Below are 27,752 nucleotides of genomic sequence, written 5' to 3' on the forward strand. Positions count from 1 at the left end.
GTCTTAGGTAAGCTGTCCTGTACTTTCTTTAAGTAACTCCAGGAATTGTTCTCCAGGGGTCTTGAAGGAGATTCAAAGCTCTTCTTTGGATGCTGCCTGCATTTGTTCTGCTCTCTGTCAAGATGATCCCACACTGCTTCTGGAAGCTGAGGAGGCCAATCCATGGCTGATAGTGTTCAATTGTGTCTTTTTTAACCAGGTAAGCATTTACTGCATCTGCGCAGTGTGTTTGGGATTACTGCCATGTTGAAGCTGTTGCTAGTCAGATACTTTCTAGATAATTTTGCATGGCAGATCAAAATTTGATGGTCCTTTTCTGTGTTCATAATTCCATCAATCTCCAACACCACTGGCTGAAATACCAAACCATGACAGAGCCTTGTCTTATATGCATAAAGACAACTAGTGCACAAGTCAACTTGAAAAAAAAAATACAATAAAGTATGACTCCTTTGAAGAAGCAGCCAGCCCGGAAATGGGTATTATCAATTATCTTCTGTGGATTAAAACACATGGCATATGTGCTATCTATCCAAAATAAGATGTTTACTATAATGCAAAAAAAAATCCCCAAACATTGCTGCTCATTGATTTATTTTTCTTTAATACTTACTGGGGAACAGCCAAACTCCTTAGGCGGATTAATTCTGTTTGGGTGTTTGTGATGCTGCTTTGGTTTTGGGAAGGAACAACAGCTGGAACAGCTTCAAAGCCTGCCCACACAAGTCACAATAATAGTCTCAATAATAAGCACGCAGAGAGTATTTAAAACATTTATTTGTATCATCACAGAGCACAAGTGAAAGACTGAAATCAGTGGGCAAAAATGGCTGTTACAGTAGCTCATCTAGAAATCCTCATTCATTCACGATAACGTGTTGCATCTGCGACACAAAACAGGATTGCCAATATCAAGTCTCCTTTCAAAAGGCTTACAGCGTTTACAGATAGACCTTCAAAGATAATAAAGTAATATAAAACATATATTTTTTAAAAATCTATTAAACACTATTATTTTCTGTGCAGTATAAATTTTGTGGGTTTTTTTTAGTCTTGTATATTCACAATCCAAATATCAATCCAGTCACTTACTGCAGAGCTGAGCGACAGGACAACTGTTAACACTTTTTCAAGTTAACGGGGTAGCCCAGCTAAACATTTCCATATATGAACATTTGCACCAATCAGAATTTCAATGCCTCACTGTTCTCCAGCAAGCTGGTTTTGTAAATTGAGATGGTCAGAGCTACTTAAATCTTTATCGGTCTCTTTGTAGCAGGTAACATAAAGACAGTTTCAGACAAGTTTCAAACTTTTAGGTGTTACCTGAAAAGATAATCCCCGCTTTAGAGTTGCTGGTTCTCCATCTTGTACCAGGCAAAACATAGCAATACTGCAACCTTTTGGGCTTCTTTTTGGATATCCTTGTGATGTAGTCCTTAAAATTTTAAGTACAGTTTGTACCTCTTTTACACATTATAGCTGTTTGCGTATGGTGAGCAGTCAAAGTGCATACCTTAATATTCTTGAGAAGAACATTGACTTCTTTTTGAGGCTTTTGGGGTAAAATGCCACGATATGTGTTCTTGTAATAATTATGTATTCGTGTGGTGACAGCCCTGCATGGTCCATCATTTACCCACAGGGTTTGCTATGTGAACAAGGCAAGTGTGCAATGCAAAACAGCAGATATACTAAAATAAACAATCTGTGCTAAAACTACATGATGTCTCCGCCCTACAGTCTGTCAGTGGAGAAGAAACCATCAGCCGGGACACTTTCAGTTAAGATACACAGTTTAAAAAGAGTTGTTGGGATTTCACTTCACAATGACCACTGATGTGTTGTGGATGGATTCCATAACAGCAGCCAGGCGACTGCACAGGTCGTAGGCCTGGGTGACGTGGACTTTGGGAGGGTCTTTAAGCACTACTGTGTCAGCTGAACCGTCCAGAACTCTGGGAAGCAACTCGCCGAGCTTCACCTGCAATGACTCTGAACACAAAGGAAGAGCAGCAGAAGTGAGCGACTTAGTTTATTGTTGATTTTCTTTATTGCAGTTTTGTTTCAATTTAAGGTTTAAATTTTAATTAGCTAGCAGCATTACTGGTATAGAATTAAATGTATGTGTGTAATTACAGCAAAATGTTGTCTAAGGGTGCACCTACACTATTGAGTATGCAAACTTTATACTGTATTGACTCAATATAAGCCTTTATGCCTCTGTCCCACATTCCTTTTAATTTAAATGTATTTCAAACTCTCAGAATAAGGGATCCTCATCTACTGTATACACATAAAATATTTATTCAAGATGCACCAACATGCTGACTTAAAGTAATTTGATTACATGTGAATTTTCCATATAATTTTGTTACATAAGTCATAATGTAAAATTTAATGGAATCTGGTCAAATGAAATTTACTTTACTGGTATACATCCAGTTTATATCAAGCACATTTTCCTCAGTGATGAATTATTTGAAAAAATAAACCCTTTCTTTCATATATGTCAGTTGCATTTAACTGAAAATTAATGATTTGTGTTTATTGAAAGTTAAAAAATAATTGAGTGTATTTTGACATTTTTGATGCAAACCCTACAGCAACCTAAAAGCATCCTAAAAGTCGGTATTGCAGAAAATGCACAAAACCATGGCAGCAAGCCACCTTATATATTTATTTCTTTTTGAGCTGCTGTAATTAAAACTTCTAGCTCATCATATGAGACATCATGTATACAGCTATAAGAATAATAGAGCTGGACGGTACAGACTGATGTACAATCTAAACTTACGATCCATGTCTCGGCCCAGGCAGCAGCACCAGTGGCTGCGGATGGCCTCCATTGCATCTCGGTCTTCCTGGGGTAAAGTCGAGTCCCGGTTCATCAGGTGAAGGCAGGGGATGACGGCTTCATCCATGATGGCAATACCCTCTTCTACTTTGGCCTCCTCACCGCTGCAAAATAGCTGCGATGCGCTCTCATTTAGTGCCTGTGTGGTGGATGACAGGACATATGTACAAACCCTGTTCTGAAAATGCTAGGATGCTGTGTAAAGTGTAAAAAAAAAAACAGAATACAATGATTTGCACATGTTATCACCCTATATTTTAATCACAAGCACCGGAACCACTGTGTAGCCCTCTCAACTCCTTTTAACAGCAGTCTGTAAACATCTGGGATCTCAGGAAAACAGCTGCTGAACTTTTGGGAATGTTGTCTCATTTTTGTCTAATAGAGGATTCTAGCTGCTCAACAGTCCTGAGCTTCCTTGTTTTATCTTATTCATTTGATTATGCTTATGAAATGTTTTCAGCTGTTTTAAGGTCTGGACTGCAGGGCATGAAGCCATGCTGTTGTAATAGATTCAGCATGCGGTTTAGCATTGTCTTGCCGAAATATTCAAGGTCTTTCCTGAAAAAAACTGTCATCTAGATGGGAGCACAAGTTGTTCTAGAACCTGTATATATCTTTAAGCACTAATGGAGCCTTTCCATATGTGTAAGCTGCCAATTCCATAGGCACTAATGCAGGCTTTTTAAACTGAGTGCTGATGATAAGTCGGATAAACCCTTTCCTCTTTTGTCCAGAGGATGCAGCGTCCATGACCACGGAGCAGTTTTCCACTTTTGCTCAGTCCGTTTTAAATGAGCTGTGACCCAGAGAAAACATCAGCCTTTCTGGATCATGTTCATATATGGCTTCCTCTTTGCGTGACAGAGCTTTAACCTGCATTTGCAGATAATATGGGGAACTGTATTCACAGACACCAGTTTCAGGAAGTCTTCCTGAGCTCATGCAGTGATTTCCATAACAGAATCAGGCCTGATTTTATTATAGTGCTGCCTGAGGGCCTGAAAATCACAGGCATTCAGATTTTTCCAAATTTTAGAACCTTTTCATGATATTTCACGAGTCATATTTCACGAGTCTTTGCAATTTTACATGGAGGAACATTATTCTGAAATTTTTCCACAATTGGCAGACACATTTTCTTTTTGAAGATTGGTGAACCTCTGTCTGCTTTACTTATGAGAAACGCTGCCTGACTAGTTACCCAATCATGTAACTGACCTGTTGCCAGTTAACCTAAGTAGTGAAAATTGTTCCTCCAGCGGTTTCTTTTTAGCACCACTCACACCAGTTGCCTTGGTCCCAACTTTTTTGAGACGTGTTGCTGCCATCAAATTCAAAATGAGGTTGATACTAAACTATTTTAAATGTAGGGCATTTTAAAAGTAAAGGTTCGAGAGACACAATCAAAAGCTGCAAAACAGCAATTAAAGAACCGTCGTTTCCAAGTCAATATACTTTATAAAATTCAATACATTGGAGAACAAATCTACTCCTGCTCTAATACTGTCCGACTAGATTTTATACAGGCTGTAATGGGAAACTAAACCAAGCGCAGCTTATCAAAACATTTCCTCTCCTAAATGTGGCCCTCTTGGCCAGTCAGTCCTTCTATCCACATTTTTGGTACAGAGAAATATATTTTAGAAAATGTCAGGGGGACATGGATCACTCCCAGAGGATGGATTCTAATGATCTGCAAACATCTTATTTTAAGCAAACCAAAACCTCTTATTTTTAGATACTTTTTCTTTATTGATATTTCAGACTTTATAGAGAAGAATCGAGCTCAGCGATCTATCTGCAATTGGACGGAGTGGAAAATAGTCCTACTCACAGTGAGACACTTCCTCCTGTAAACAGCAATGAGAGACTTGTCCACACCACGTTTCTCTCCGTTTCGCAGCAGGGTGCTGTTGGTCTCGTAGGCGTGGGCCAAGTAATTCAGTGCATCACGCATCCTGCAGTACGCAAAGGCAACAACTGCTGTCATATTACACAAAAAATACACTTTTTGTAAAAAAAGAAATGGTTATTTCCCACACAATGTAATCAAAATGTAAGCAAAATATTTAGTTTTATGATCTGAAAACATATGAAAAGTATTTAAAATGAGGGTCCCCATGCTTTTAGAAATTGTTTCGTGTTATGTTACTCTAAAGTTATAGTATTCAAGGATATAGATATCTGAACTGTACTATCATTAACTATTCTTTGGTATGTATATCCTGGCTTTAAATGAGTGCATCTTTACTCTGTGTAAAGAATTCATAACTTAATAGGCAGTGTCAAAAGGATCAGTGATGTGTGAGATTTTTTATGTGTAACGCACGAATGAGCACAAACAACCATATATTAATCTGGAAAAATGTGGTCAGACACATGCTGATCGGGTAGGGTTGTGCTGAATATTCGACACCTACTTCCCGTGCTGGTAATGCTCCAGCCCAGTCAACAGATAGACAAAGACCGTCCTGAACAGCCTGTAATCGTCATGCCACTGCTGTGAGAGAGCAAACAGAAATATCACCATCACGTAATTCCCTCTTTTACACTCCTCCTATTTTTTCCACTTGACAGTATTTGAATAAAAACTTCTATTTTGTAGAAAAAAAGAAAAGAAAAAAAAAAGAAGTAAAATCAGACTGTTAGAGGCTGCACAGATATAAAGACATAGAGAATATGTCATTTAATCAAAGACAAGTTTGGTGTTAGGTTTATGCTATATTCTTGATATAAGAAACAGTTTATTACTGCAGTCTGTGATTGGTGTCTTCACCATCCCAGCTGTCTTTCCATGCTGGACATAGTTCTCATTCCAGTGTAAACAAATGTCACTGGGTTTACATGCTCCCTACTGGAATGTCAACCACGCAGACCCAAATAAACACAGATTAGGGATTTAATATACTGAACACAAACAAACTTCCTTCATAAAGCTGAGATAGCCATGTAATAATATTTTTATAAACGCAAAATACTTAATAAAACTGACATTTGAGAGCAGTGCAGGGTGTCTATTTTTACTTTTGGATTTTTAGCCTTTTATTGCTATTAAAGGCAAGAATGAGGTGATTTGGCCACAAATCTGTTAACAGAGCCACTAATTTTCCACAGATGCTCAGCAGTGGAACAAAAATTCAACCCAGTGAAGCTACTTAACAGATGTCTGCCCCTGTTCTGTTTTGGGGGCAAGTCTCAGCTGCTGTTACAGATCACTGCCATATTGCATCATGGACCTAATGACATTTTTTCATCAAATATCTGTTTGAAAATTATACTAATTTCTTTATTTGCATATTTATGATGTTTTCCCTGCATAAAAAAATCAAACATTTTATCCGTTCAGCCTAGAGACGGTACCATGTATTCTTCCATGTCCATGTCTTCTGGCTTAATGAGACGAAGTTTGGCCCGGGCTTCCCTCATGATACTGATGGCTCTGTAAGTACCAAAAATGATAAATGAAGTTTAACAGCAAATGCATGGAAAGGAGAAGATACTGTAAAGTTACAGCTCTGAACTCTGGACACTAGATGGCACAATATGCATGCTATATATTCTACTGTATTTTTAGTTACCATTCTGCTTTCCAGCCACAGTATTACACTCCTATTCCTGTATATACACACACGCTACAACCTTGAAATGCCTCTGTTCTATGTTAGTTCATTTATAAACTTTTTTATTTGGGGTAATCTAGGACAAAATTCATCTGTGTTACAATTATTTTGGCCACTCAAGGACTGTGTGCACCTCTCATCAAAACTGAGGTTGCGGTCAGTAAACTGCTCAAGCAGCGTCCTCTCAATGACACGCTTGGGTGCCTTGTTCTGGAAGAAGTAGACCAGAGCGTGCTGCAGACGTGCATCCTCCTGTGGTGTGGTCTCCTCTTCAGAGAGCTCATACAAGCGCGAATACTCTTCATGGAAAGCCTGAAAGAACCACGGGAAATTTTAATGTTTTTAATGCTTTATTTAATTAATTGTACACTTTAAGGCCTCAGTGTGACTTATACAAGGACCGCACATTTCACAAGTTAAAGTATTTTCTTTGTTGTTTAAAATCTAGGAAATATGGGGATTTCATCATGACTTTAGTGACAAAGTTAAAATACAGATCTTGCTATTGATGTTAATCTTTTTAAATATGAAACACTGTGCTTCATAGAAGTTCTTTATCAAATACAGAAAGAATACTTCAAGAGGCTTCTCACCCTGCAAAGTGAATCTTGCTTCCCAAGCTTATTGCAAGAGAACCTCCAGTTTAGGATAAAAGGAATTCCTTCAGGGATTAACTTCTAGCGAAAAAGTCCCATAAAATGCGCATTTTTGTTTTTGAGTGGATTTTTAATAAAACTGTCTCGCAGAGAGATAAAAACTGCAATTAGAGCACGGGTTGATCCAAGGACAGTTTATGAGTATCTGGGTCTAAATCAGGTCAAATCAGTCATACAGCTTTTACAGATTTTTTGCAATTTAGAGTTGATGTGTGATTAAAAGAACATCAATATCCCAAACAAAAAATACCTTGATGAGGCCAGCCTCAGGACCCTCCTTATCAAAAATTTGTCTGGCCTTGGCTATGGCTAGAATGACACCCTGCATAGCTGGAGTTAGCATCATCTGGGAAATGACATGACAATGTAGAGAAAAAAGAGAATGATTATACCATGAAATGACAGATAATTAGTCCAAAGGGTAAACAAAGAAAAAACATATGACACATATGATATATGACTCAAAACCTATTGTATCTCTTTAAATCTCATCAACGTTTACATTAACCCTGCATTTGATCATTTAGCTTATATTTGTGTCCACTGACTAGGAAAGCTATCAGCTGCAGGTATGTATTTATAACTGCTTAAATCACACTCCATTAAGACATTAGGCCTTACCTCTTCATTGTATCCGTCAGCATCCGCCCTCACCATGATCCGGCCCACATTGGGGATCTCCACTTCTGAGACCTCATTCTCAGTCTGTCGTGGTCTGGCTGGAACCTCCTGCTGCTGCTGCTGCTGCTCCTGATTGCTTTGCTCTGCGATAGGTTCAGGAGCCTCTCCAGAAGCCTGGGGCTCTTCTTCAGTTTCAGAGACGAGGCCGGCCACCTCTGGGTCATCCTTCTCTACGTGGATGTCAGATGGTGTCTGATCGCAAAGCTCTACATCAGGGCCAGGGATCTGACAGAGAAAGTTTTCAGATAGAACACGTTAGTATATACTCTCTTATATCAGCGTATGCTTTCACAGCTTTTGGGGGTCTTGTCAGCATACCAGTAAGCTCTGGAAGTCTAGTACCTGGCTTGAACAGTGTGTCTCAAAGTGCTAATTTACAGTACTTTGCAATTCTAACAACAAATGTATTCAATGAGAAACATGGTGAGAAATATTGTGATTCAGAATAGTTATCTGCATTCAACAGAAGCGGGTTATCTGGGTCAGCAAAAACAGTTATGTTTATATTATGATCACAACAAAAAGTGCAAAAATTACTTCAAATAACTACTTGTTATCTGTACACTAATCTAAATAGGTCTCTAAATAAGCTCTACATAAGTCCTGAAGGGTCATCACCATGCTAACTGGGGAAATCTGATCGCTGACCCAGATGGACGCACTTTATTTTTGTGGCCTAGAATTTCTGACCCATATTCAACATGGTAGGGTAGGGAATGATAGGGTGAGGTGTCGTGTACTTGTTCACCTGATTCTGCGGCTCCTTCTCCTCTGAATCAGAGCTCTGGCTGACCCCCGTGGTGTCAGTGACTGTTGGAGTGCTGGTATCACCTGGCTGGCAGCCAGGGCCCTCTGGTGGTGGGGGAGATAAATCTGTTTGCGCTAAGGTCAAAAAAGAAAGACAGGCTTTGACTCTTCATGTGTCTTTTGAAAAGAAGAAGTGCTAAATATATAATTACATTACTGGATATATTCTAATCTCATCTGGTATTAGAGACCCCACCTAGAAGGTCTGAGCAATGATACAGTCTATTCGTCCAGCCTGAGGGCAGACTTCTGTCTAGAGTTAAGAAAGCTCTGCAGTAACAAGTGTTCATTACATTTTTGATGGGCTCTTGTTACACAGCCAATAAAACTACATTGGAGGGAGGTGATTTTGTTGGAGAGAAAGTGATAACTGACACCTGCTTAATTGGACAAAGAAGTGCAATCAACTAGTTCAATATTTCATGTAGAATTAGATTTTCTTCTATTGAGAATTGCTTATCCTTGCTAATTATATTTTGGGTCCATACAGTTTTTAAATACAATGTCTACTGCTGTTTTGGGCTCCTTAGGCTAAAGCTTGAACAGATATATAATACTTTGTGTTTTAATCTGCTTCTTAAGTCTCATCCTGTATATATTGTGCTCCTGAAAGAGGTTCAAGATTTGATTGAACTGGCTTAGTTGCCCTGGTGTGAACATAATTACAATGACTACATGTTTCATATACATGTCCACATTATCTAGAGTGGTGATGAAATATTTTATGTCATTCTCACTTTTTCAGGCATCACTACAGACCTTCTGGCTCTTTTCTGAGATCAGGTTCTGGCTCTTTCTCTGCTTCTTGGTCTGGCTGTGGCTCTGGAGCAACTCCTTCATCCACCTCTTCAGTAGTGGATCCTGACTGGGGTGCTGGCTCAACAGGTGACTGCTGTATGTTATCCAGACTGGGACTTGTGGGCTCTGCAGAGGCGGTGGACTCTTCCTGCGGGGTTGCTGTCTGGCAGAACTGCTCCTCCCATTCGCTGAGCTCCTGCTGGAACCAGCGGTTATCTTCGTGGACAAAGCGCCTGAGGATGGGTGGCAGAGAGTCCATGCCATGGAGCACCTGGCCCGTCTCATCATCTGTGTCTTCTGGGTGGGATGTAAGACATTTTAGTTAGGAAATTAACTGTCATTTATTATCATTTTAATGCCTTTCAAGTAATACCATTTGAATTCATGCATATTAATATCCATTGTACAAATAGGTATTTCAATATGCTACTATACTTAAAATGTTTGCATAGAAAAATGTTTATGCGTTTCTAGTTTCTAGTATCTAGCCACTACTTCACTACTGGGTGAACTCCATATAATTTATACATAAATTGTTTTCATTTCAGTTTCCTTTATCTTTACTGAATCTCACTACATGAGTCCAAGTTACAGGAAAAAACATATTTTTTGCTCCTTAACGTTGCTTAGCACTTACATAAGTACATACATAAGTGATGCTGTCTATCTAGTGATGTGTCCCCTCATATAAAAGGTCTTGAATATTTTAAAGACCTCAGAGTACCGTATCACCCCAACAGACTCACTCAGCAGTTCACAGACTGCTGGCTTGTGGTTACTACAGTATTTATAGGTAGAATAGTCACTCTTCTGCGGAACCAGCTTCCAGTTTAGTTTCAGGAGACAGACACCCTCTCTACTTTTGAGATTAGGCTCAAAACTTTCCTAAGGTTATAGTTAGGGCTGGATCAGGTGACTTTAAAAAAACATCTTTTAGTTACACTACAACAGACCTTTGCTGCTGGGGGACTTGCAATGAAGCACAGAGTGTTCTTTCTTCTTTAATAACCATTCTTTCACTCTCCTTTCACTCTACATGTATTTATGCACACTCACAGCATCTCTTGTCCTGTCTCCCCCTCCTCTCACCTCTAGCCCCTCTCTAAGCCTGGTTGTGCCCAAGGTTTCTTACTGTTAAAAGGGAGTTTTTCCTTCCCACTGTCGCCAAGTGCTTGTATCCATCATCTTACAATATAAAGCGCCTTGGGGCGACTATTGTCGTGATTCGAGCTATTTAAAACTGAACTGAATTGAATACTGGAATGAGGAATTCTTGACAAACCATTTTTATAATGATATGCTGAGCATTTTGTTTCATAAATACAGTGTGAATTTTAAATTTACTTGAATTTGGCAAATGAAATGTACTAGTTTGGTATACATTTATAAATCTATAAAATCTCAAATAAATCCTGGCTAATAAACAAAGTGATAAACCTTTGTTTTAAAAATAAATATATTTCAGTTGAATTGACTTGAATGGTACACCTCCGCTTGTCAGCTATAGTATGTTGATGCTTTGGTTTCTGCTCAGGTGTTTGATAGCATTCCTCTCTTGAATATTAAGGTTGGACAAAGGAATCTTTGCACTGGAGAGAGCAGCTGAAACCTCTGAACTGCCTCTTTGCATCAAGTAAACGGAGAACACTCTGCAAAAATTGCTTTCATTCCTCTCATTTCCTCTTAAAAATAAAATAACTGAAAGGTAGGTGTACCTGTGATGAGCTGAGGTAGCCTGTCGTCAATGTACATTAGGCAGTAGGCACTTGCGTTGGTCATGCCTCCAAAGGAGTCTCGCTCCAGCTCATCCCACGATGACTCAGTGACACTTATGTCATTGTACTTCAGCCAGCGCTGGTTAGCATGGTCATAGATGTAAGCCCAGTAATGACCAGCTGATGCCTGGCCTTCATGGACAAGCACTGCATGGAGTCTGTAGGGGGCCTAAGAGTCACACGAGAGACATAGAGAAAGAACACTGGAATCCAGCTTCCCAACTTAATATCAGCTGTTCGCCATGAACTGCAACATTACTTTCAGTTGACCTGTTCTGATTTGTGTCCTGTTGTCCTGTTTACATGACACTATTTTCTGTTTCTCTGTAGATATCAGTAAAGTTTAATGTAATCTCAGCTCATTCACTTTCTACAGCTGCAGATGTAAAATATGTAATTGAATTGCTAAATTAGGTGAGTGTGCAGGCCTTACCTGGCAGAGACTGTTGTCTGAGTACATGCCCTCGAGCGTCTGAGTGAGCCTGTCAATGCTGGCCTTTAGTTCTGGCAAACAAGCAAAAAATAAACACAGACCCTGAAAGGAAATGATTTTCATAACTGTTGGAACAAAAATAAGTCAATCTGAATAATACTAATTTGCATGCTTGCATAGCTGTCCTACATTTTATATGATATGTGCCATAATGGAGAAGTTGAGAGAGCCGGCCAAATGTCTATCACCCGTATTCAAAGAAATATGACTCATCTTGACATTTAACATATTCTGATGTATTGTCTGCGCCTGAATGAGTCACAGTCAGCAGAAGAACATTGGCTCTATTTTTGTGCAGGTGCACAGCTCTGTGCCAGTACACTTTTTGTTCTTTACTCACCTGCAGCACTTATATTTAATGAAATGTATTTTATTCCACTGAAGATGGCGAATAAGTGTAGCAGACCAAGTGTCATTGGAAACCGTGGGGCTCATTGCAATTTCACTGTCAAGGCTACCCACATTAATGCATCATCATCATCTGCTGTATCCAGTTTGGCAGCAGTTTTATTGAAGCATATCTTTAAGCACAGTGTTTTTATTACTGGGTGTTCAAGTGAGTTTATATAATGTGGAATATGCCAGACAAGGTAAAAAACCCAAGGAGATTTATGACCCCACTCTACTCTATGCATGTTTGGGTTTTATACTATGCAGCTTGATTGTTTTGGTTTACTCACTCTGAACTTATCAACCCTCAAGCAAGGCACCAAAAGACAAATCGTTTGCAGCTTAACAACTGAAAACACAACACAAAGAAAGCTGAAGGATGTTATGATTTCATATGATGCTTACAAAGCAATATAAGTAAATCTTTAAGGTAATATCAATGTGGGTATAAAAAGAGAATTATCATTAGCATACCATTTATGTCATTCTCAACTTCAGTCCTCCAACGCTGAAGACAGGTTTTAGCAAAGTGCAGCTCTTCTTCTGTGATGCTGTGGGGGGCAGGGTGTGGTGGGCAGTCAATAGGTTGTCTGCACTGAGTGAAGGGCTTGTATATGGGGGTCCTCTGGCAACTGGAAACACTGGAACCCAGGCTCTCTGATGAAACTGATTCTCCGGGATCACTAAAGAAGGCAAGAACAACGACACAGCAGTTACAAGCATGTCAGGATTTCCCATTTAAAGAGACGACTGTGTGGAACCACACTAACTGAGAATAAATTAAATCTATTAAAAGATGATTTCATTTTCGAGATCCCACTTGTGGCCTCGGTGAGTATAATGCTGTTGCTCTACACAAGAAGAGTAGAGTTGAAAAAGGTAAACACCTGCTTTCTTTGGCAATGGCTTCACTGAGGGGGGCACTTGGAGGAGTCGGTGACGATGCGGCCTGTCTCGAGTCTTCAGCTGGGGAAACGCTAGTCGGCTTGGTGGTAGCAAACTCCAGCACAAACTGGAGCATGTCAGCTAGAGGGTACTTTGTAGGTCCAGAGCCATAGTTTTTATAACTGTGAGTAAAGAAAGCAGATAATTAGATGGAGATTTGACCTTAAAAAAAAGAAAGGATAAAACTTACCACTCAAGTTTCTGTTGAAGGACTGCCAGTTGCTCCTTTAGTTTCTTTACTTCTCCTCTCCTCTCATGGGTCTGCTCAATGTTTTTGTGAAGATATCTGTAACCACAAAAACAAGAAGATTCCTACAATTAAAAATGTGGCAAAGTTATATTTAAATATTTACACCATACACACATCATAAAATACCAATGGAATAAAGTTGGATGACCATTTTGGTGGAAATGACCGCGGCCTAAGTTATCAACAAGCCTAGTCTGGAACCATCCCCCTCTGTTTTAAACTCACCTGTCCATATAAATGATTTGAGGAAACTCCAGTTTCTTATGTATCTTCTCAGGGCGCCCAAGCTGGGTGTTGAATTCAAATCTCGAAAGTTCAAATGTCAAGACTGGTGGTAGCTTTTTGAACCATCTCTGAAAACATGAATAAATAAAGAGTTTCTTAGCAGATCATTAAATTTCACAAACTCTAGCCGAGCGTGCTGCACAAAGAGAGATTCAATTTTAAGTTTATCAAATTCTTCACCTCACGTCCAGATGTGACATGATGCTCTGAATGAACCGACTCAATCTCCTTCTCTACCATAGCACCTTCTAAGCATTCATCAAGATTGTTGAAGCCATTGACTTGCAGGGGGTACTGGCCAAACTGCTCAATATTATATACCATCTTACCTGAGAAAAAAAATCACATAGATACCAGGGGATGACTGAAAATCATAGACAACACCAATAAAAAGACCAAACTCATACCCTCGTGTCTTCTTTCTGTCACAAAGGTACCATAGAAGAGCTGGACCATGGGGTTATGTTGTTTATCTTCTGCATTTCTAAAAGTAAAACATGGCATTATTTTAAATTAATTTAGCAAGCAGTAGTGCACTAAAGATGACAATGACAAAACACGCTGGGTGCCATCAGCTTAAAACGTACTTTCCACTGGCAGCCAGCTGAAATGCATCCTCGAGCCAGTCAAGCAGTTTGTGGGAAAACTCACTGACATCCTAAAAGGGACACATTTCAAAAAGGGCAATTTACTTGTCTGAGTCATTTATTTAATTGTCTTTCTGTTATGTGCTTTTTCTGTACTCTGTCTCTGATGTATAAAGACCTAATGAAGGGCTGTCTAAGAACTAAAGGGACTGCTGAGCATTAGTATGTGCTGAATCTACATAAACATATAAACAACAAATGGGAAGGTTAAATATTATTACATTTACATGACAATCTTCACTGAAAGTTAGATAAAGAAAAAGTCTTTTAGCTCTTAATTAAAATCTTAATAAAAGATCAACTTGTTTCAGTATCATCTCATGGTCTTCCCCAGTGAATGGAGCTTGTCTAAGTGTATGACCACCTGTTGCATGACCACTGGGAAGTCTTAAACCAAGACTAAATGATGACCAGGTGTGCATAGCACTACCTCTGGCATGCTGAACACTTGAACTCAGTCAGCCACATTAGCTAAATCTTCAGCTGATTCCCTTCTGTGAATTTTACCGGGGAATAAAAGAGTCTCAAATTGGCATCCTATTTAAACAGTTTCAGCCTGCTTATAATCTCACTGTCCGCTTCATTAGGTACACCTTGCCAGTGCTGGAATGAACCTTATAGTGCCCTCATAACTGCCTTAATTATTATGGCATAGATTCAACAAGGTGCTGGAAATGACATGAAGTTGCTGCACATTTGTAGACTGCACAACCGTGACGAGCCATCTCCTGTTTAGTCACATCACAAAGGTGCTCTATTGGATTGATATCTGGTGAATGTGGAGCCCAAATGAGTACAGTGAACTCATTGTCATGTCACAAAACGAGTCTGAGATGATCTGAGCTTTGTGGCATGGTGCGTTATTCTGCTGGAAATAGCTATCAGATTAGAGCAGGGCGATATGGCCAAAAATATTTATCACGATATATATTTGAAAATTTGCGATAACGATATAACTGACGATATAATTGATGCGAGACAAAATACAACTCCACAACATTACTAGCGCAAAAAGACAACCTTCCATTTATATTCACTTAAACAAGAAGCTGGTTTTTATGTACATTAAAGCTTTATAAAAATGTAACAGTACAAATGCAAATTGCTTGCTGAAAGTTTAACCAAAAGGCATTTCCACTAGAAATGGGCTGACATGTCCTGAGCATAACCATGTATAATATCCACTGAAGTTAAAAAGAGGTGCTTTGCAACATTAAACTGCAGTGTGCAGTACGCATTTTTCGGACCATAAGGTGCACGGGATTATAAGGCACATTAAGCGAAACAAGGCAGTCAGATAAATCAAACTTTATTAAACTCATTCTTCTTGCTTCCTCCATTTCTGTACCATTGATTCCTTAATGTTGAATTCTCTGGCAGCTGCTCTATTCCCATGTTGTTGCAGTATATTAATGACTAACCTCGTATTGTGGATGGATTATCTCAGTTGTTCTCCTGACTGAAGTTTGGTCCGTTTACAGCATCCTGCCATGCGATTGCATTTGTCTCTAACCATGAAGAACCTTCACGTTAACTTTTATAAGTGGAAAAGTGTTAGTGTTCGTCCTCCAGCTTCACTGTTTATGTTATGCTAACATAGCTGTGTCGCTAGCGATCACGTAGCACATCATTATATACCAGCTAGCCCAACTTCAGTAACCCTACAAACGTCACTGCTGTTTAGTTTCCTGTCTTCATTTATGTTGCAAGTGATAGCAGAGCTGTACGTTTGAATTTTTTCAGAAATCTCTCAGTCAGAACATGCAATATCATGCTTAGGTAACTAGCGAAACTAGCGAGCTAACTTCCGCTAGCTTCCTGCTAACTTCTAACTCCGTTAAATGTAATAACTTTTGTTTTCATGGATGCCTGGAAGTTAAACTTCATAGTTACACCTGGTAAAGCAGCAATGCTGATCGTTTTATTAAAGATGAAAGAATTTAGACAGTTTTTAACTCTAAGTGATGCTGCAGTGTTGTTTGACCTGAAGCATACGGAGTTTAGGACCCAGATTACTCCCAGATTTAAGAGCATCTTAGTCCGACAAATACGACAATAACAACGGCTGCTTGCATGTTCTGCAAAAAAATGTGCTTTGTTGTGTATCTGACGGACAAACACCAAACCAGTTCCACATCACGGAAGTTGCACCATTTTTACAAACCAATTCTGGATCATCTGTTTCACTCAACAATCGGCCATGTGCGTATGAAAACAAAGGCACTGCGCATGCGCGTTTTACTCCCATTCTATCGCGATATTTCATTTTCCTATCGTTGCCTAACATTATACCGGTATTACCGTGAACGGTATAATATGGCCCAGCCCTATATCAGATGATGGGTACACTGTGGTCTAAAGGGATCGGCATGGTTGGCAACATGTGATAGGCTGAGGCATTTAAACAATGCTCAGTTGGTACTATGGGCCCAAATGCGCCAAGAAAATATCCACGACACCATTACAACACCACCACTGACCTGAACCATTGAGTCGAGGCAGGGTGGATCTGTGCTTTCATGTTGTTTACACCAAATTTTGACCCCATTATCCAAATGTTGCAGCAGAAATCAAGAGTCAGCTGACCAGGCAACATCTTCTATTGTCCAGTTTTGGTGAGTGCATAAAAACTGTGGCCTCAGTTTCCTGTTCTTAGCTGACAGAGGTCACACCTGGTGTTAGCATATTGTGCATTCAGAGATGCTCTTCTGCATATATTGGTTGTAACTCAGTATGACGTTATTTGAGTTTTGCCTTCCTATCAGCTTGAAACAGTCCTCCTGAATTCACCCAGAGATCAGCCCCTTTCTTTAATGCCTGCTCTTTTCACTTAAGCAGTCTTGTTGCTGCTCTCCCTATAGACTTTGCAAATCTGCAGGTAGAAGGATTGGAAGGTCCCAGCCTAAAATTCATAATTATTACAGATGAAGTAACAAACCTCTTTTAACTAAAGTGGCCCTGACAGAACTGGGCTAAGAGCAGGTCAGGGCAAACACGGACTGCATGTAAATTTAATGGATTCAGTGCAAAACCCAGATAATGATGCCTGCCGTCTGCTGATCCTATTACAATGGACACTAAAAAAAAAGTTTGTGGGCAGACTTGCTCTGGAAAATTATGGCTGGTTTCTGTCATGGTGGTTTAGAAGAGTTAAAACATCATAAATCCTTCAAAGACACAAATAAAATATTCAGCTGGAAAATAGAAAAAATAAAGAAAATGAGTCTGAGAAGGACAGCAGCTGAAAAATAGAGAGACTGCTGACCATTAAAGCCTACATGTCCCTGTAGTTAATGAGAAACAATGAAGCAGTGGCTACAAATTTCAGAGAAACCAGAAGTCTGAAGTGCCCTGCAGAAAAGGTGCTGACAGATGTGCTCTGGTTACTGTATCTGAGAGAGGAACACCTCAGCTTTATCAGCAAGTCAGAGAGTATTAAAAGCAGGTGCGGAGTTAGGTTGTTCCTTAAAAAGACAAATACTGTACATATCTTGTACCTGTTGGGCCTCATTGGTCCTGAAGGCGTCACGCAATAACTCCACAGCAGCAGAAGGATCCACAAACCTGCGGGTAGAGCCCACCATGAGGGCAAACAGGCAGCGCAGCTCCTGCATGAAGGCTATGTTCCTCTTGTCCTGTTAACGTAAACTCATCAACTTCATCACCCTTATATCACAGCGGCAAAGTAAGAAGAGTTATGTGTTATCCTGTTCTGTATATACTCGTGACAGTAGCTTACTTACTGAATGGCTTTTACACTTCTCCAGTATTTTCTCAGACAGATGGTAGTTGAGAACCAGTCTCCTGAACACAGGCAGGTGGAAGAGTGACTGTAACAAGACAGCATAACAAGGCACATAAATCCAGCCATCCACTGAAGGTTGGATATGGGAGATTACCAGATGGCAGATCATCGCTACAGCAGAACATTTATTGTAACTTGGTTGAGGAGAAAATGTGGACATATGTTTACAAATATGTTGCTTGATTAACAAAGAACACTGCTAATGTTCTGCCACTGACATTTAGCTTGCTGTTTGGAAATTTGCATGCGAGTGTTAAGTAGATTAAGTATTCACACATCAAACAACCATCACAATAACTGAAAGGTGAGGCTAATGACATCAGTTCTATTTTTTTAATGCAATGTTCTGCAGGGAAAAATAGTTGCTTGGGAATGGCTTGAGGAATACATGAGGCACAGGCAACGACCAAGCATCCAAACTTCCAAAGCATCAACTGCGAAAACCACAAAGAGCAACCAAAGTCCTGTATCCATGCCACAACGGGTCAGAGATATTTTGGTGGTTAAATAATTGGTGGAAGGTTTTGATGTTGTGGCTGATCTGCATATGAATACTGTGGTGTAGTTTCACCTGGATTCAAAAATGTAGGCTAAAATAGGCCAACATCCTCTGTTTTTTTGTTATTCTTTTTTCTTCACATACAGTGTTGCGAAAGAGTACCTGCTCCCTTCCTAATCTCTTATTTGTGGACATTTTTCACACTTACATGTTTCAGATCATGAAAAAAACTAGATAAAGATAACCTGGGCAAACACAAAATAAAGTTTAACATGATGAGTATATTTATTAAGGGGAAAAAAGCTATCCAACCCTATGTGAAAAAGTAACTGCCCCCTACAGCTAATAACTGCTTGTGCCACCCTTGGCAACAAGAACTGTAATCAAGTGTTTGTGATAACTGGCAATGAGTCTTTCATATCACTGTGGAGGAATTTTGGCCCACTCTTCTCTCCAGAATTGCTTTAATTCAGCTACATTGGAGGGTTTTTGAGGATGAACAGCCTGTTTAACCCTTTAAAGCCTGAACCCTGAAATTATTGCCAAAAAATAATAATAAAAGACACATAAATTGGCTACATTCCGTATTTTATGGGTGCAATTTATTACTTAAAAATGTATTGAGCTATTTATTTAGGTTTTTTCGGGGGGGAAAACGTTACATTGATGATATAAAACAGGGGTGGGGGAAACTCCAGGCCACAAAGGCCACTGTCCTGCAGGTTTTAGATATTACCCTGGGTCAACACACCTGAATCAAATCACTAGTTCATTACCATCTGAAACATGTAAGTGTGACAAATATGCAAAAGACTAAGAAGTCAGCAAGTCGGAAAATAAGGTTTTATAACGGTATATGTCAATAGCTTAATATATTTACAGCCAGGAACAAACCCCATATCAATTTGTCATAAGATACCTATGTTTCTCAGGATAAACTAAATGCATTAATACTAATCTTATGTGTCATGTGCAGGGCTGATGGGAGCTTATAAGCACTTCTGAGTATCAAGATATGCATTTACATTTCAGAGGGAAATTCAATTACGGTTTATCTCAGTTTTACTGCAATTTAGTCCACAAAGGATAATTGAAGAAATATGAGCTGACAACTGAGTCACGTGGTCACTCAGCCTCAATCTGATAGCATAAAAATTTTCTAGGGGAGACGACGAGTCAAGCTCTGTTGAATCTACAACAGCTCAGTTGTAAAACAAGGAAGTGACTCTGGTACAATAAACAGAGAAAAAAAGGTATGATCTGAACGCCATTTGTATTCTAACAATACGGCCTTATTTCCCCCATTTCAATTTCCAGATAAAGGCCCGTCATATGCGGGTGGGACTTCTTAACAGATATGGAAGCATATCTGAGTTTAACAGAGAGAAACAATCACAGTCTCTTCTGTTTACTTTATACTCAGGCTGCCACCGCTCACTCCGTCCTCGCTCGCTATTTAATTATCAATATAGCCGGTGTATCTCAGTTAGGGTTCTGGTTTCTGCCGAGCTACCTGATAGGCCTGGAAAAGTTAAGTTAGCTGGAATGGACTTATAATAGAATTAAGAGCTCAGATTAATACTGTATGCTCAAGCTCACCGGGAAGATGTTTAACTTTATTAGCAAGATAGAGGGTTGATGAAAAGGTGAGATAGAAGGGAGATTCTTGTGTAGCTGAACAGGTTCTGCTTTCGCTTTAAAAAGATGTCTGTACTGTACATTTTAACCCAGTGTGGTCAAATTTTACCATGGAAAAACTAGGTGACAGATATTGCTGAAAGCAAAACAGACATGTGATGATTGACACTGGATCAAGAGAAGTTAGAAATCTTTGAAAGGAAACTCCAAGTCTATAAATGTTTGTTGAACTAAGTGCAAGAGCTATTTAGGTCTTGGGAGCAACAGAGGCGAGACTGTTAGAACAGGTGGAGATCGGTGATGAGTTTCATGCAACAGAATACATGCTAGGTGTCGCTATGTTTTCTGAATATGAATTTGAATACTTTTGTGGTCAAGTGTCATATGGGTCTAACATCGACATGTGTTATATATACACTACATTAAAAATACAACACTAATTTATGTTAGTGGGTATCAGGGTTATTACAGTCAACTAAAATTAAACTTAAAACTGTTTACTGCTTAAGCTATTACAGCTTGGCTGATGAGGCTTTGATGGCCTTGTTTTTGAGTCGATAGATGTCTACAAGATTGTGAGTCAGCTGCTTTCAAAAAAGTAGTGTTTTTATTGTAATACCTGAACTGATTTTGCTAAATCTTGCCTCTGACATATGCCCTTTATACAATGATAATTAAAAAGACTGAAACTCAAAATGCTTTCACCCAAAAATGAACCAAGAAAATCAATTTAGGAAACTAAATGAAACAACTTAAAACAAAAAGTAAAAAAAAAAAAATAAATTAAAACACTTGTGACTGCTAATGCTAACCCTCAACCTCCTAATTCCTCCTCAAATTGGTGGTAAATATCTGTTATAAGTCAACAGATTCCCTATTATGTTTTGCATATTTGTTCTTCCATATGTTTTTTACTTGTCTTAAATACTTAAATTTTAAGATAGTTATTTTATAAGGAATTTTAAGTAAGTCTGTTACAGACAAGTCAATTAAAGTATTACATCCATTTGCTTAAATTCACATGGATCTCATTCTATATCAACATATTCAGGACGTTTATGGCATTACAATGTCATGTGTTCCTATTTGATCATATTTATGATTGAGGGTTTTTTTTTTCATTCTAAATAAATTACACTATTTTACAAGCAATAATAGATTTTAGCAACATTTTGATTGTTTAGTATCTCTCTGTGAAGCATGATAGGGGTTATATTTATGGACATTTGTTGTTATTAATCTGACCTCTGTAACCAAAATGCTCCTTTTTCATCTTATTATTTGTTAGGTGAAAAAAGCTCCTTGTCCTCACCTGGATGACAGCACTGAACCAGCAGGTGTTTCCTACATTACGAATGCCCACAGGCCAATCTTCCTGACGGATCCACTCTGCAGGGCTACACATTTCACTCTGGGCTTCACATCTCTTCCTCTTTATTCTCGCAGCATTCTCCTCTGCACTGGCTTCCAGAGCCCTGCACAACATCAGTTTACCACTTTAAAATGGTTATCTGACAACGCTATTGAACACAGGTTAACTCATTCCCAGTGTTATGGGTTAGGGTTAGTATAATGTAATCTTTATAAGTAAAATCACCCCAAAAAGATTTGTAGAAAAACATTAAATGTACATCAAGAGGAGCAAATGAGTCTAACAGGTAATCAGTATTGTGGGAATTATGAGCATCAACATGCTTATACATTAAATCCAGCATTTGAAATGAAGAACAGCTCATGGTGAATGAACTATGCTGAAGTAACTGCCCTATTCATCTGCTCACATCTCAGTGGCAAAAGAGCTGCAATGCAAAACGCGGGCCTGTTACTGGAAGCAACTCCAGGTTCAGTGTTAAAACTGCAGCTCCCAAGCTGCACACAGTTTACCCAAGTGTCCTTGGGTAAACTGTGTGGGGTACTGCTGGACCAAAACCGCCATAACTACCCATTTTCAGTGTAAACTGAAACACTGCATGGGATGAAACGTTAAGAAATCTGAGGTTCCCCAAAGACATGGAGCTGAATCATCTTAGGGCCATCTATGATTGGATAAATGAAATCTCCTCTTCATCAAAAGTCAATGAATCACCATTACGATAATTAGTTAAGGTCTTTGATAGATGGTTATCATCTGAAAGAAATTTCATTTCAATCCATCCAGCATGGCTAGAGAGAAAGTGTAGTCAGACACTTAAAGTTCTTTGCTATTTTATCTACTTTTGATCTCAGATTAACTGCTAGACCACACTGTTTTGTGTGTTTTTGCTCCGTGTGAACTGTCAGCTGTCAGCAGTGACCTTTGCTGAGAGTGTAACACTCACACAGCCAAGATAATAGTTGTGGCATCCATGGCCATTTAGTAGCCTGAGAGGAAAAACACTCATGCCGCTAACATTTTAATTTTCATAGTTCTCTCTATTGAAATTAAAAAGTGAATTAAACCAAAAACAAGTGTTGTATCAAATGAAAAGTCGTCCTTTACCTATGAAATTCTCGCTCCTCTTCCTGGGCTTTGTGGGACTCCTGCAGGCTGAGTTCTATAGCGGTCTGCAGTTCATCTTTAGGAAGCCCTGAACAAAAAACCACAAGAGCGTTACAACAGAGATCCTATAATTCAACTTAAAATGGGTTAATGTAAAAATCACACTGAGCACTCATAATAAAATTCTGTTTCTTCTATGTGACTCTGCCTTCACTCAAACATTGTTTTCTAACTAAAGTAAATGGATGACCCATAACATTGCTCAGATATTCTCCTGTTAGCTTACTTACCATTAAAATCCCCAAACAGATGGCTATGAATGGCAATACTTTAAATGTATATTAAAATATGTGTAAGTTCACCTCGAAAAAAAAAAGCTTGACACATTCTTTGTACATTTTACTTGTGTTTGAAGAGCAGTGTGTTCCTTATCTGTTTCATACCTAATTTCCCTAACGCCACACATAAGTCAATCGATTTTGGCAAATCTGTAGTAGCCACTTTTGGCTGCCCCCTTGCCACAAGGGGTCACCACATGTTTGATTTGGCAGAGTTTTACTCTGGATGCCCTTCTTGATGCCACCCCAAAGGAGATTTGTGTCTCCGGCTGGACTCAAACCAACAGCCTTTTGCTGGCCAACTGAATGCATTTACTGCTGTCTTCTCTTCTCTTTTGATGTCTCATAGTAAAGCTTTCTTTATATTCATCCATTAAGCTCAGTTTGCATTTGTGCTGGAAGTGTCACTTCTGCTATCAGCTTTGTGTCAATTTGCATCCCCAGAGTACCTTTCTGGCCCTCCCAGGCCTCTCCAGATGTCCCTGACTCCTGTGGTTCTCCAGGGTCCTGAACCTCTGCAGTCTGGGTTGTCAGCAGTCCAACAGCATGTCCAATGTCCCCCTGACTGACCTTGAGGAGAGAGAAGAAGGAATATATAAATATTGAGGATTTTATCTGTGACTGCAACATCTAATAATACATCACAAGGATAAATCAACACATTTTAAAGACACACAAATCAAAATATAAACACATGGCCATATCCAGTCGATTGTGCTTTAAACAAGAATTTTAGACTTGTATGACTCAATGAATACATAACCCTATTGCCGTCTGCATCTGGTTACACGATGCCTGTGAAAGTTAACCAGTGTGTTTAATGTACTGTTTGTTTAACTGTTACTTTTATGATGTTCCAATTCATTCAATCTTTTAACGGGGTTTTCATATGCAGCTGTATTTAAACATGGTAAGCTTGAGGTAGAGTGCTGGAGTGAAAAAATGGGACCCTATGGGGTCTTTAACATAATTTACACTTCAAAGACTCTTTAGCTGCCTAATAGTGCGGGAATGGATTGCTACAGTTTAACAGTTTTAGATTCATGTTCTTCATGGTATTAAATCTTGCTATAAAACATCTCCTACCTTTTAAACTGTCTAATATATTTCTCCAGCTAAAAGCAGAATTCTCACCATTACTTAGATTACCATTTGGATTTCTTTACAAATAACTATGGCTTCAGGATGTTTGCTAGCTTATCTGTTTGTTAGCAGCATTACTCATAAAGTTATGGATGGAGATGCATTTACCAGACGTAGCATAACTTAGAAATGTTTCACATTTTTAGGGAATCTGGATATTAATCTAGGAATGTTTGTAAGGATACTTTACCATTATGAGATGTGGGCAAATAATCAATTAAAAAATACACACATTCAGATTAGTCTTTACTCTATGTATTTCATTTCTTTCTCAAAAATCATTTTAAATATAAACAATTTCCTGAATGTCTGGAATAAATCGTCCATTTTGTACCTTTAATAATGTCATCATTTTATAATAGCCCATAACACGTTTCAAATATTGTGGCAACAGGGAGCGAGAAGCTTGATGAGTGGAAGAAAAAGTGTAAACCTTTTCTTCCATGAAATGTAAGTTCAGGTTAGCCTGACCTAAACCCCTTCATTAGTCGACTATATAGACAATCATATTAAAATGAAATATTATTAAAGTGAAACAGCAGATTCTTGTTGAGGCTGGTCTGCTGAGCAGGCTAAATAAGAAATGGTATTAGCTCTATCAGTTTGTGGTTCATGGTGTTTTAAATGGCCTACAAGCTTTTTAATCACATTAAAACTACAAATCTCTCAGCCACGGGAATCCCGTGAATGTTGTTCTACTGTCTGAAAGTCATAGTGTCAAACAACTGTAGTACCCTAAACATGTGATGCTGCAGATTCTAAAAGCTGATGCTAAGTTGTTGGGCCTTACATTCAGGGCTCTGTAGAGGATCTGTTGGTCCTGGATGCCAGTGATCTCCCTCAGCTGGCTGATCAGCATTTCACTCTGCTGAGAGAACGAAAACACCAGGCAGACTTTAGATCTTTCTATCACCATTACACACAACTTCCTGTATCGGATCCATGCATTAGAGGCAGTGATGGGCTGGCATTTCATTTCCATTTGGGTAGACAAAATGGACATAACTGTAGCACAAGTAGGCGATCCACTGGAAGTATTATTGGCTTTGAAGTTACAACTGTTACGAAATAAATATCACTACAGTAACAATGGCAACAATAAGTCCTCCATTTAGATTGGCTCAATAATCCTTGCTTTCACTATCCAAGTCTGTCCTCCATCAAGAATGAAATATGTTGTAAAGAATACGCCACCAACAAAATAAATGAATAGTGCTTTTGTTCTCACCAAAAGCTATTGGTAGTTTTTCTCTGATAGCTGAAATGGCACTCAAAGAAAGAAAAATGTGAAAAATTGACTTTCAAAAGAGAAAAAAAGAGCCCTGTTGTCAGAAGAGGCAAAAAAGATGATTTATCCAAAGGAATTCAAAAGTAAAACACCAGTCAACTTCCTTATGAGCATTCCCTCAGCAGAGAAAACACCAGGATTTCAGAGGGGATCTCACGATCATTCAGCTGGCATTACTCCTGCCAGAAAGTGACGTCTGGTCTATATATCACCAGTACTGAGGGTACACAAGACCAGTCTAAGAAAGTCACTTGTGGTAACCAAAAGATGTCAAGGTTAGTGTGTCATCCCACTTACAGTCCTCCTTACCTAATGTACATGGAGTGGAACAAACTGAGGACCACATAAGTGCATGGCTCATGTGTGGCTCATCTCTATTCTGTGACTTACACAGGCAGTTTGCTGAGTAGGAACAGTTAAACAAAAATGAAATTATATTTCCAATGAGTAGAACTGAAACATAGTTGGAAGAAGCTTTGGAATAGCTAGAGATATTGAGAGGCAGTAATTTATGGGTGAGTTCCACAACAACAAAATGGATCAACTGATCAGAATGTCAGATCAGACACTGACAAAAAGCCAGGAGATGTAGATGAAGATGTTAAAGATGGACAGCTTTAGAAATAAGTACATTAGAGGGAGAGTTCAGGTTGAGCAGTTTGGAGACAAAGTGAGAAAGCCAAGGCTGGGATGGCTTGGACAAGTGCAGAGGAAGAATAGTGCACATACTGGGCAAAGGATGTTGAAGATGGAGCTGCCAGGCAGGTGGAAAAGAGGAAGACCACAGAGAAGATTAATGGATGTATTGAAAGAGGACATGCAGACTGGCTGGTGTGACAGAACAGGATGCAAGGGAGATAATGAAATGGAGGGAAATGATCCGCTGAGATTCCTAAAGGGAGCAACTGAATAAACCTTAGCGATTTGCTGGGATGTCAGTCTGTGTATCTGCCTTCTCTGTTTAGTTTCAAGTAGACCAGTGAATCAGGGACACTGGCCAATCGGGGGCACTTTCAGGTACCCTTCCTCCAATTAGATCCCCCTCTTTTAGCCAGCAGGCTTTGCATGGTCAGTCTCCCACCACCACATTATTTGTTCCACACACGGACAGGCAAACACAAGTGTTCCCAGGCAGTCATATACTTTGACCTCACAGACACATGAAGTTTTAAAAAAGAAATAACACACGTTTACTGAGTTAGAGGCTCTATATAAAGCCTGCAACCCTGACACCAGGTGCACATGTCATGGTATCTTTCTCTTACACACAAAGGAAGCCAGGAGCAGGCTGACCAGACTTATATGGAGTCCAGTGGCTATCTGAGACCCTCTTGGTTAGCCTCTATTTTCAGCTACTGACATGGATAGCACAAGCTTCTGTTTATCATTCCACTCACCATGCCACCAGGCATGGTGAGAGGGCAGTAGTGGGTCTGTCTCTTTCTGTCTTCAAACACACCTCCTGTGTCAATACCAAACCAAAAAAGTGTAATAAACGTTTAGATTGCATTGCATTTTCATTAACACCACATCATATATAATTAGAGGAAAGCCCTCCCTGAAGTATAAAATCACTAATCACTCCACACTGTCTTAGAATAATTACAAAAGCCTATTGAAAGAGCAATCGGTTGGATTAATAGTTACTGAGCCAAATAACGGTTTAAATGTAAATGTTACGTAGTTTACGTTTAACTAGTGGGAATTATTAATAAAATATGTATTTATATACAAAAAACTCTGCATAATTAAAGTGTTATTATTTTATCTTTGCAAGCTCCTTTGACTACGATGACCTGGATGACTGAGAACCTTCACAGACATTATTTTATCTGTTGGTCACTAAACGAGCAAAAAAAAAAAAAAAAAAAAAAAAAAATAGAAGTTCAATCAAACAAGGCTCAGTTAAGTAGTCACATCTGGTTAAAAAGCCATGTCGGAAGTTTGATTTAAAAATAAAAAGTGTATTTTATGCCTACCGATTTAAAAAACGTTATTTTTTAAAATTTGAAAACGTTTTAAAATGTATTTTTATTTTGAGTTACATTAAAGAATATCAGAGGAAACTTTAAAATCGCAGATTTTTGAACACACACTGGCCTCCGGGGGTTGTGCCCACACAACAGAGGGGTTAGTGTTAAGGTTAGCTCTGCAGGCGTCACAAACATGCCACTTATTGTGTTAATAGCAGCTCCATCATCCTGAGCTCTCACCGAGTTGGTTGAGTTTTCTCCATTTTCAGACTGATCGGCTCTCATTGCAGACGAAAACATGAATTCCTTCTGATTTTTTCCCCCCAAATGCTTCCAGCACTGCCTCCGACTCAAACCAGCTCCATCTGTCAGGCACGAGAGC

The 27,752-nt window shown here is 39.1% G+C and overlaps 1 protein-coding gene across 3 annotated transcripts; it reads right to left on the minus strand.

The window, feature by feature from the left end:
- Positions 1–759: 759 nt before the first annotated feature.
- usp28 (ubiquitin specific peptidase 28) lies at positions 760–27,743 on the minus strand. Of its 3 annotated transcripts, none has more exons than XM_023153119.3 (26): positions 27,611–27,743; positions 24,900–24,977; positions 23,416–23,536; positions 22,629–22,716; positions 21,462–21,624; positions 17,951–18,037; positions 17,705–17,842; positions 14,148–14,218; positions 13,968–14,044; positions 13,741–13,889; positions 13,501–13,628; positions 13,216–13,311; positions 12,968–13,147; positions 12,555–12,763; positions 11,631–11,701; positions 11,138–11,366; positions 9,384–9,716; positions 8,566–8,699; positions 7,758–8,042; positions 7,387–7,482; positions 6,614–6,792; positions 6,221–6,299; positions 5,281–5,360; positions 4,695–4,818; positions 2,798–2,996; positions 760–1,995 (listed from the first exon to the last, which is right to left on the minus strand). In XM_023153119.3, the coding sequence occupies exons 1-26, from the start codon at positions 27,668–27,670 to the stop codon at positions 1,820–1,822; spliced, it is 3,630 nt and encodes a 1,209-aa protein (XP_023008887.3). In that variant the 5' UTR covers positions 27,671–27,743; the 3' UTR covers positions 760–1,819. The 3 variants fall into 3 exon arrangements, with proteins under 3 accessions (XP_023008887.3, XP_004573530.3, XP_023008886.3); XM_004573473.6 differs by having other exon boundaries at positions 9,384–9,719; XM_023153118.3 differs by having other exon boundaries at positions 9,384–9,719; positions 24,900–24,974; positions 27,611–27,734.
- Between the last annotated feature and the right edge of the window lie 9 nt (positions 27,744–27,752).

This window comes from Maylandia zebra, linkage group LG10 (genome assembly GCF_041146795.1).
Source record: "Maylandia zebra isolate NMK-2024a linkage group LG10, Mzebra_GT3a, whole genome shotgun sequence".
NCBI classification, from domain to species: Eukaryota; Metazoa; Chordata; class Actinopteri; order Cichliformes; family Cichlidae; genus Maylandia; species Maylandia zebra.